The following is a 10,280-nucleotide window of genomic DNA, read 5'->3' on the forward strand; positions in this document are numbered from 1 at the left end:
TATATATATATCCACTTGAGCATGTGTTTCAAGTACCCAAGTTTCATAATACCAATTTTTCCCATTTGAAAACAACATATGTTTTCTCCTATATTGAATGGAAAAATGAAAAATTAATTACCGCATTAAAAAAGCAATATCATAACGAAAAATAACTTAAAACTGAATGAATCATCATTCAACATGTATTTGTTTGTTTATAAGCAAATATGCAAAATAGTCTAATTCCTTAACTCGAACACTGTCAAAGTCACCAAAGATTTACGATAAAATCCCACCTAAATTTAGACCCTTTTAACAATTTGTCCAAAAGTTGCTCTAATCCCACGAATGTTTGTAAGTGGTCCAAATAGTGAGTGGTTCAGAATTTTTTATTTTTTTTAGAAACTTCTCTCAAATTTGAAACATTCGTCGTTTTATTTAGTATACAAAGAAATCACAATAGCTTGAAGTTGTCACATTTATCCTGGAGCGGGAGTCGGAGTCGGAGGCTGAGATCGGCGCGGGATTTGGTGGTGGAAGGAAACAGCGGGTCACCGATGCGCGAGAAATATTTATCTGATAAATGAGGAAAACACCATCATGAACTTTAGACATCGTGTATCTATATATATCCAGAATTATCCCTAGCTAGTTTTAAATCCGCCCGCAAACACAGCAGTGAATCTATTTAGATACCCTCCTTCAGCTATCCTTTCCAAGGCATCTATCTATACTAGTCTTAACGTTTGACCGCATCTATCACTATACAAACAAAGCTTCATAGCATTATCAAATACGTGTGTATCCTTCATTTACACGTCAACTATTCCAATGGATTAGCCAACTATTCCAATGTGTATGTATAGGTGGTCCTGCTCCTAATATCCATATGTACATGTATATGCACACACACACACAGACACACATATACATACATACATATATATATTAATTTATAGGTGAAGACAGTTAGATATTATGTGTAATATATTATAACATATAATTATTATTATCATTATGTGATTGGGATAATTTGACGGGATGCGGTGGGTCCGAACCCAAAATCTTTGTCTTGACAAGAACAATGTTGGGCATTGGTCGGGTCAGGCCCGGTCATAGGACCGTTGCTTCACGAGGCACCCTAGAAATTTTTTTCTATTATTTGGAAAATTTGCGTCCAATGAACCTTACAATACCTGCCATCACACTTCACATGTTTGGGGGTAAAATCAAAAGCCAAGAATCTTGCGAGCAACCCCATATGTTTTCTCCTCATTTTCTAACCTTTGATATTTTTGAATTGTACTTGTCTATGTAATCGAAAAACTTAAATGAACAAGCTGTTTTATACTACATTTAAAGTAATTCTCAACGTATCACAATATCATTAGATCATGTAAATCTTTAATATTTTGAGGAAAACTCATTAGTTGATGATTCATATGACAATGTTTCAACACATCATTGGGGAGAAACGCTCATGATGTCGTAGCATAGAAAAATTCATCTTCGATGAATCAACAATATAACAGTTGATTTTTTTTTTTTTAATTCGAAAGATTATATATAACTCATTCTAAGTTAATGGATCGATCTATCCCTTGTAGAGCTGAGTGTGACCATATATAATGATCAAAATTCACCATGAATGGCAATCCCTTTTCTTCGGTCCTACCGATTTACCAATTCTTGAACCGTACGTGTTTGCCAATTCAATCTATTGTCTAAATCGAGCTATCTGGCTACGACACTATGTTTGGGTGTTACACACACACACACACACACACACACACACACACACACACACACACATATGCTAATAAATAAAATATACTAGACATGTTGCTTCGCCGGACCTCACTAGAGTTTTGGGATACATACACTCAACATGAAGTAAGATAGTCGACAATCCCAAAACAAGGTTTTTAATTAGATTTCATATTTAAGTTTTTTTGATTATCAATCGTATCCTAATTAAAATGTAATTGCTTCCCAAATCCGAGTCTCTAACAAAAAATTTAAAATCATACTAACTGGAAAAATTATATTTTTGGTCATGAACTCGCATGTTTTTTTTCTAATCATGTGACACGACACCAAAAAATTTTGACGTGTCACCAAAATTGCTGACGTAAAGTCGTGCATTGTTGGCGTGTCCACGCTCCAATGAAATCTTTAGATCACAAACGTCAGCTGTTACGATCCTTAAGATACACAATATTCTCAGATAAATTCTTGCACTGTCGACATTGTCTTTTTCTTTTGGCCTTTCTTTTAATATTGGAAATTTCCGACGAGGGTTTTCAAGTATTTTGAAAGATTCCTTCATCCTAATGGAGGGCTCAATTTAAAAAGAATCGAATAAAGATGTCGGATTCTTCTCAATCCGATCACGATGTTGTTTCTTCCCAACAATTCTAGAGTAGTATAGAAGTGCTATCAGAAGTTCAAGAATTTTAACTAAAGTACTAAATTTATTTTACAGTGAAAACTTTTATTTGTTAAACGATAATCATACTATAATTTTTTTTATTACAACTATTTCCATTTGGTCCGAAGTTAATTACTAGGCGAAACTTATCCGACTAATACTAAAAAAATATTGCACAAATTGGAACCAATCATTAATTCGAACCACACATTGAATTATTTTACTTAAAAGTTCGACCAACCTTTATTGAAGACATATTTGAACTCTCCCACGGGTGATGCATCTTGACCATGCCCATACCCTTTTCATGTGGGCCCGATCTATCCACAACTACAACCCGGCCCTCAACGTACCAAATAGTCTCTCCAATATTCCTACCTAGCTATAATCAAGGAGGTGTAGAAGACGAGAAATACCTAGCTATTAGATTTCAGCCGCCCTCTAAATTTTTTTAGAAATTAACATTTAATTTTTGTCATATGTAATTTATTTCACTGTCATACTTGGTATTTGGTGCCATTCACCATGACAAAGTTGCTAGCTAGCTAGCATCTCCGATCCTATATAAACTCATGCACCCCATATCTTGAAATCCCATCTCCAAAAAGACAAGAAAACATAACCAATGTCTGGTGTGTGGGTTTTCAAGAATGGTGTGGTCCGACTAGTCGAAAACTTCGGAGACTGCCCTCGCCGGAAAACCCTAGTTCATGTCCCCTCCGAAGAGGTCATTACGTCATACGGAGTCTTGGAAAGAAAACTGTTGTCACTCGGTTGGGAGAGGTACCACGGCGATCCGGAGTTGCTCCAGTTCCATAAAAGATCCACGATACACCTCATCTCACTCCCAAAGGACTTCAACAAGTTCAAATCTATGCATATGTACGATATTGTTGTCAAGAACCGCAACGAGTTCGAAGTTAGAGACGTGCTACAATCTCAGTGAGTTTGAATTTAGAGAAGTGTAATAATACTGCGAAATTTCCGATTAAACTTTGTTCAATTCCAAGTTGACTGAAGGTGAAGTTTGCAGCATATATATTGATGTATTGTAAATTATATATTAATGTATTTCATCTAGCTAGATGTTTTGGAATGGATAGTATATATACGGCAGTGCGTAGCCAGCAAGATATTTTTCTTTTCTTTTCTTTTTTTTCCTGTCTTTTTGTTTTTTTCCTTTCCGCTTAGCACCTTTCGAAATAATTAATTAATACAGGATCGGATGAGGGTGCCCCAAAAAAAAAATACAATATCATATACTTTAATTTTATTTTTTATGAAAAAGAAAATAAATTTCAGCGTAAATTTTGTATAATAGATCACAACTAATTGATTGATAAAAAATTAGTATAAGAAATCTAATAAAAAAAATAAAAATTTGTCTCATTGTGATACTCTCAACTCGGTGATGAACTCGACTTTTTCGTAATCAGATATGATTACATAGTATATCTTACTCTTTTTAAAATAAAAAAAATTTATTTGTAACGCAAATTTCATTAATATTGACGAAAAAGTACAAGTTGCGTATATTTTTCTGCCCTTTTGTGGATAACGATTTTATATCTTGTGTTTTTATATATCTTCTCTCCCTTCTTATTTTGCTACTTGCTAACTATACACTAAAAAAACAATACTAGTCACAATATTATCTGATTTTAGATTTAAATTAATTTTCATTTTTAATCTTAAATTTCACTATTTAATTTGAAATATGTCTCTTATGAGACGGTCTCACAGTATTTATTCATGATATTGGTTAACTTTGTACATATTTACCATAAAAAGTAATACTTTTGACATAAAATTTATATTTTTTCATGAGTGACCTAAATAGAATACTTATCTCACAAAATTGACTCATAATACCGTCTCGTATTAATTTTGTGTGAATGTTGTAAATAGGACGTGAAAAACAGAGGATATAAAGTAAAAACTTGAGCAATTTATAAATGTTGCATGTTCTCGTATGTTTTGTGAAGGGATGAACTTGTAAGAACATCGGACTCCAAAAGCAATGTGGCGTTGTCCACTAACCAATTGGCCCAAAGTCAGATACACAAGCCTTTCATTATACAATGTTTTCGATTAATTTTATAACTATGGATCCGTTTGGAGACACTTTATTTCGCATTTGAGTTCCAATAAACCTACAAATCAAACTAACCTTAATTTTGTGATTCTCCGGCGACATGAGAGCGAGTTTGCTTGTTTTCCATCGTTACTGCTCGTGAGGTTTTGTTTTCTTTAGGTTTAACATGCAGAACGATTTGGAAAAATGGTCTTTATTCGATCAATACGTATTTTCGGGTAGTTTCCAAGCCCAAACCCAAAAGTAATTGCTTCAATTAACTTAAAATACTAGTTAAATTTATCTAAAATATCTCATTATTAAGTTATAAGTATATGATATATGTTTGTAGGACCGAGTGCTTACCGCTTTACCAAAAGCTATAGCTTGTGGTAACTGTGCAACTCAAATCTTTTAAACCGCACAGCAGCTCAAGCACCACGGTTCGATCGTTCTACCAAGTAGGGACAATTATTGCACCCAACAATTTTTTTAAATTATTATTCACAATTAGACTTATCTTGTTTAACATAACTATATCACTACACATTACCTCATTTATCAAGTATAATAATTTTTTCATGTATTTTTACTTTTTTTCAATAAATTAATTTTTATTGATTGAATTAAATTGAACAAGAAAAAAACCTGAAATTTGTTTTTTCGGAATTTTGCATCGTACGTCCATGTCCAGCTTTAATGAGAAAGTTTAATGGAAACCCAAAAGCCCCGGAACAAGTTTAATATAATGATCAAATAGAATTATTTCATATCTGGAATTTTGTCCCCAATTTTTATCATTATTATTAATATTTTTTTCATAATGATGATTTGACAATTCTATGTCAATAAAAGCAGATGGTCCGAACACATGCATGAAAAATTAAAGTTTATGATAATTATTATTTCATTTATTTTATTTAAGTGAGATGACACCTTCGTTTACTTGGACTCCTGCCACTTTTGAAATTTTTTATTTAATTCTGAAAGGAAAATTGACTTGTACTTTAAAATTATTATTTTTAAACTGAAATTGTAAATTAAGAATTTTTTCTTTTTATAATATTGAGTTTTTAAATTTCATATTTGATTTCTAATATTTAAAAAAATCTGTTTTTTAATTAAAGAATTTTTTTTTATCTTGTAAGAATCCTATTAAGATAAAAAAAAGTCCATATATATTGAAGAACCGTTGTTGCACAATGCATGCACGAGATACGAGAGAACAAAACTAAAAATCGGGAGAATTTTCTGAAGAACTCGCAAAAATGAAGTATCGTTGTTTCACTGGGTTGCTGTGAGTTGTTGAAGACACTCAAAGATAACACATATACAAAGTGTTGATTGAAGAATTATTTCGTTACTCCAAATTTCATCAACACGTATTGCATTATTAAATTTTGGTTATTTTTGTTATTGATATTATAGAGTGTAATTTATTTCCTTTGCTTGTTAAGGAATGTAGTTTTTCGTTTATTCACTATTATTGGTTTTGTAAACTCGATTTCTTTTCTAATAATTATTTTTTCATGAGACATCGCACAAGTATGTTCACTTATATACAATTATCTCTTGTCATTTTTAATTAAATTATTTATTTGTGTGTTATATTATTCCGATGTATGTTATCAGAATGAGTTAGAACATTCGAGACAACATTTTATATCTGATACACACAATCTTTATTATAATATTAAACAAAATTCTTTCAAATTCAACACAAGTTTTTAATAAATTTATGTATAAATATATTAAATTTGATGATATCTCGACCCAATTGTAACAAACTCTTCTTCAACTCAAAATATATACACACATAAACTTCATAATTTTTTTTGAATACTCAAACTATCAATAAAAATGCGATCTATTTGGTAATAGTGCCGGCTGTGCATATTTCAAATGTCGGAAATAGTATAATAAGTAATTGGTCATTTTGATTTTTATATGGTCAGGACTCGAGGAGTTGTACGTTTAGGTGTTAGGTATTGAGTTTTTGTTTTTGTTTTTGTTTTTATTACCCTCGATCGATCATATTAATTTATATTAATTAATAATTAGTCTGGTACAACATTTTATCAATAATTATACAAAGTAATTTTAAAATTATTTAATTAGTTATTATTAGTTCATCATTATTTGTAAATTTCACGTGCTACTTTTTTCTTGACTCAAATTCGTTATTTACCCTCTTTATTAGTTGCCAAATTAATTTCAATTTTCAAGTATTTCTCCAGTGAATATATCAAATCATTAAAAAAAATTGTTGTTTTTAATTACTCCTTAATTTATTTCTAAAAGGAACTTACTGTGGAGAAAAACATATGATAATTTTTATTACTATCAGATTATTACCATTGTTATTATTGTTGTTGTTTAATGATTAAGTCGTTGCTTGTTCCAACTGCCAATTAGATTTAATGCCAACAACCTGCAGAGTGTCGTCTACCTTTAATTATGTATAAAAGTCGACCATGCGAATTAATATGGGAAATAGTTCAAATATTAAATACTATCGGATTTTTATCAAATATGAAATAGAAAGTAGAAACCAATGTTTTTTTATTAATTAAAATGACTTTATAAATTTAACATTTTCGATTAAAATTTGGAGATATCATATATATAATATAAATAAATAAAAGTGTGATTTTTTTACTCAAATAAAAATCATTTGACATAGTCGTATTTATATACAGTCAAATTTATATATTCATTATTTTGTATTATTAATTTATTATGATTATTACTTTGAGAAAGTCCGCATCATTACGCATTAAGTCAAGGTACCTAAGTGGTCTAATATGACAACAATATTTTTGAAGAAAATAACAAAATTCATTGGATAAATTAACTCTATAAACTTGACAAATCAAAGTCGAGCATAATTTTCGCACGCGCTGTCCATCCACAAATATAAAATGAAAGAGGAATACATAAATAATAATAATAATAATTGAATGTTGAATTTATATATTTTTCCGATAAAACGTAAAATATTTAATAAAAAATTTTAATGAAAATTTTCATTTAGAAAATGTCGTCTCCTTTGTTCGTCTTTGAGACGAGAATTAATCATTACCCATTAGGTAGATTAATCATAAATAATTATAAATATATATACATATTAATGTATCATATAAACAATATTTTTTTATCCCAAAATATCATTTTTAACCTTTTTTAAAAATATTATACATCGAGGCGAACCCATTTTAACAATTAAGGATATATTATATATATAAATGGAAATTATTATTGTATTTCTTTACAATATTCAACACCATATAAAATGGACGACAACTTCACATTCATACACTTGCTAATATCTGATTGGTACGCAAGGACCATTGCCACTCTATTCAATTAAGGAAAACATATATTTTTTACCATATAGTTTGTACAATTTTTTTTATATTATATTATTGATCAATTCACGATTTTAATTAACTAATTTTCATTTTTCTTTTTAAAAAAAACATTCATTTTGATCAAAGTTCTTACATGATGTCAATAATTTTTGATAATATCAGCATTTTTTTCTAAGAAGTGATAGGTAGCATAGTTGTAAGGCCCAAGATTTTATAATTTTAATTCGAGATTATTTAATTTATGAATTTTTGAATGTTGAGTCATATTCCATGGTTTCACAATTCTATAGGATTGAAATTGAGTTAAAAAGAGTGGGGAGGACCAAATTGCAAATAGTGAAGATTTCAGAGGCTAAAGTGCAATTAATGAAAGTTGAGTGGGACACTTGTCTTGCCATGCATGGAACCATGTATATAATGTGTTTCCTTCAGCTTTCCAGCAAGAGAAAAGACCGAGAGTTCATAGCTAAATTCCTCAAGCTTCATTTTGGTTTCAAAATTTGATTGTGCAGTACCCGGTTATCAGAATTTTGATCTGAACATATTTCCGTGCTCCTCTTGTCAAGGGCTACACAAGGATGTAAGTTTCATCGATTTCTAACATGATTTGAAATTCATGTATTAGAGGAATTATGATTTGATATATATTATGTGTTTTGGGAATACTAGACTTCGTAGAATCGAAGTCAGATCGAAGAACAGATTGAGTTTGGAATTGTTATGATTTTCTGATTTTATCGATTGAAATTGAACAGATTTGGATTATTGATTGATTACAGATTGTAGTGGATATGAGTTATGATTTGTAATTGATATATGTTGATATGGTATTGACGGGGATATCGAGATTGTGTCGTTATGCCGTTGATTTTGAATTAGATTCAAATTGATCAGATTCAGTATTGAATTGGGAATGGAATGTTGATAGTATTATTCTCGATATGTCCTTTCAGATTTACAGAGACAATTTTGAGTTCAGAACTTCCGTTTCTTCGTACCGAGACTACAAACGAAAGGTATAAGTCAATGTGGTATTGGGAGATCGACACAAGTAGGATATACTTGTGTTTCCCTAAATCACATACTATTTGTTATTATTTACATTGATTTGATTTGATATGCTTGTTCTATTGATGTATAGAGAGCATGTGTTAGACTAATATTAGACGAGTGATCTTGTGACAGAAGTACCTGATAGTGGCGGGATCGCCACGGGCACATTGCACGATGTCACAAGTTAGTGTATTGGCGATAGTGCCACAGTCTGTGACGGATAGGTCAAGACACTGGATGTTTGGTTATATCGACGTGGATAGAATCGGAGTTTCTTCTATTACTGTTGGTCGATATAGGAATACCAACGTCTGGAAACCGGGATCCCTAGACTAGGATTGAGTCTAGTCTGAGTCGTGGAGGCACAAGTAGGATTGATAGTTTGATATTAATTATGTTTCAGATTTTGATATATATCTGATATCTGCTTCATGCTTTATATTAATTATATGATTGCATGTTTCGTTGATTTATACTGGGATGTATTTCTCACCGGAATTATCTGGCTGTTGTCGTGTTTGTATGTGTGCATGGCAACAGGTGGGACAGGATCAGGGTCGATGAGATGAGGAGAGATTGTGATTAGAGTGGAGACTACGGACTTTGATGTTGATGTAAATAGGGTTGGAACACTTGACAGTTAGTTGTTGAACCTGAGTTTAAATGAATGTATGTTGTACAAGACTTGTACTTTTATACTGATATGTATAATTAGATTGATTCCATTACGTTCCGCACTATATTAAAAAAAAATTGTAGACCCAGATTAATTACATTGATCCAATTATCCCAATGACGATTAAGAAAATGATTAGCGTCCGGGTCCCCACAATAGTGTTGAAAAATATTAATTACGGCAACAAGTTTAATTGCTTGATGTTGATGTACAATAGTTATCCATATTGAGTAGAGCAATGGAACCATAACATTTAAGTTGATATCTGATTTAAAAGATTTGAGTTGCACCATTACCACTAGCTATAGCTTTTGGTAAAGCGGTAAATGTTCGGGCTTATAATTGATATCATAGTCAATGTCATGAATTCGATTTTCATTTATTGCAAATAGTACAATTATTTAGAGAGATTGTTGATATGCAATAATTATTGTTGCTGTTGGGTAGAGCGATTGAAACTTGGTGCTTGGACTGCTATGTGATTTAAAATATTTGAATTACAATATTATCATTAGTTATAACTTTTAGTAAGACGACAAGCGTTTGATCATACACTTGACAACGAAATACATAAATTCCATATTAATTAATGTACGCTGCTTGGTAATGATCTAAGAGCGTGTGTGTGTGTGTGTGTGTGTGTGTGTGTGTGTGTGTGTGTGTGTATATATATATATATATATATATATATTT

General features: G+C 31.0%; 1 protein-coding gene and 1 long non-coding RNA gene across 2 annotated transcripts; both read left to right on the forward strand.

Moving 5' to 3' along the window:
* Positions 1-2,891: 2,891 nt before the first annotated feature.
* LOC140988726 (flowering-promoting factor 1-like protein 3) lies at positions 2,892-3,493 on the forward strand. Its single transcript, XM_073457780.1, has one exon. The coding sequence runs from the start codon at positions 3,039-3,041 to the stop codon at positions 3,357-3,359; it is 321 nt and encodes a 106-aa protein (XP_073313881.1). The 5' UTR covers positions 2,892-3,038; the 3' UTR covers positions 3,360-3,493.
* A 4,817-nt stretch (positions 3,494-8,310) lies between these two features.
* On the forward strand, positions 8,311-9,631 carry LOC140987602 (uncharacterized). The gene is made up of 3 exons (XR_012177176.1): positions 8,311-8,438; positions 8,812-8,874; positions 9,452-9,631. It is a non-coding gene; the product is annotated as an uncharacterized lncRNA (long non-coding RNA).
* The last annotated feature ends 649 nt before the right edge of the window (positions 9,632-10,280 follow it).

The sequence above is a fragment of the Primulina huaijiensis genome, chromosome 11 (assembly GCF_012295235.1).
Source record: "Primulina huaijiensis isolate GDHJ02 chromosome 11, ASM1229523v2, whole genome shotgun sequence".
Classification (NCBI taxonomy): domain Eukaryota; kingdom Viridiplantae; phylum Streptophyta; class Magnoliopsida; order Lamiales; family Gesneriaceae; genus Primulina; species Primulina huaijiensis.

What these genes read in the sequence shown, in the direction of transcription:
- LOC140988726 (XM_073457780.1), top strand. Translation starts at nt 3,039, where the DNA reads ATGTCTGGTGTGTGGGTTTTCAAGAATGGTGTGGTCCGACTAGTCGAA.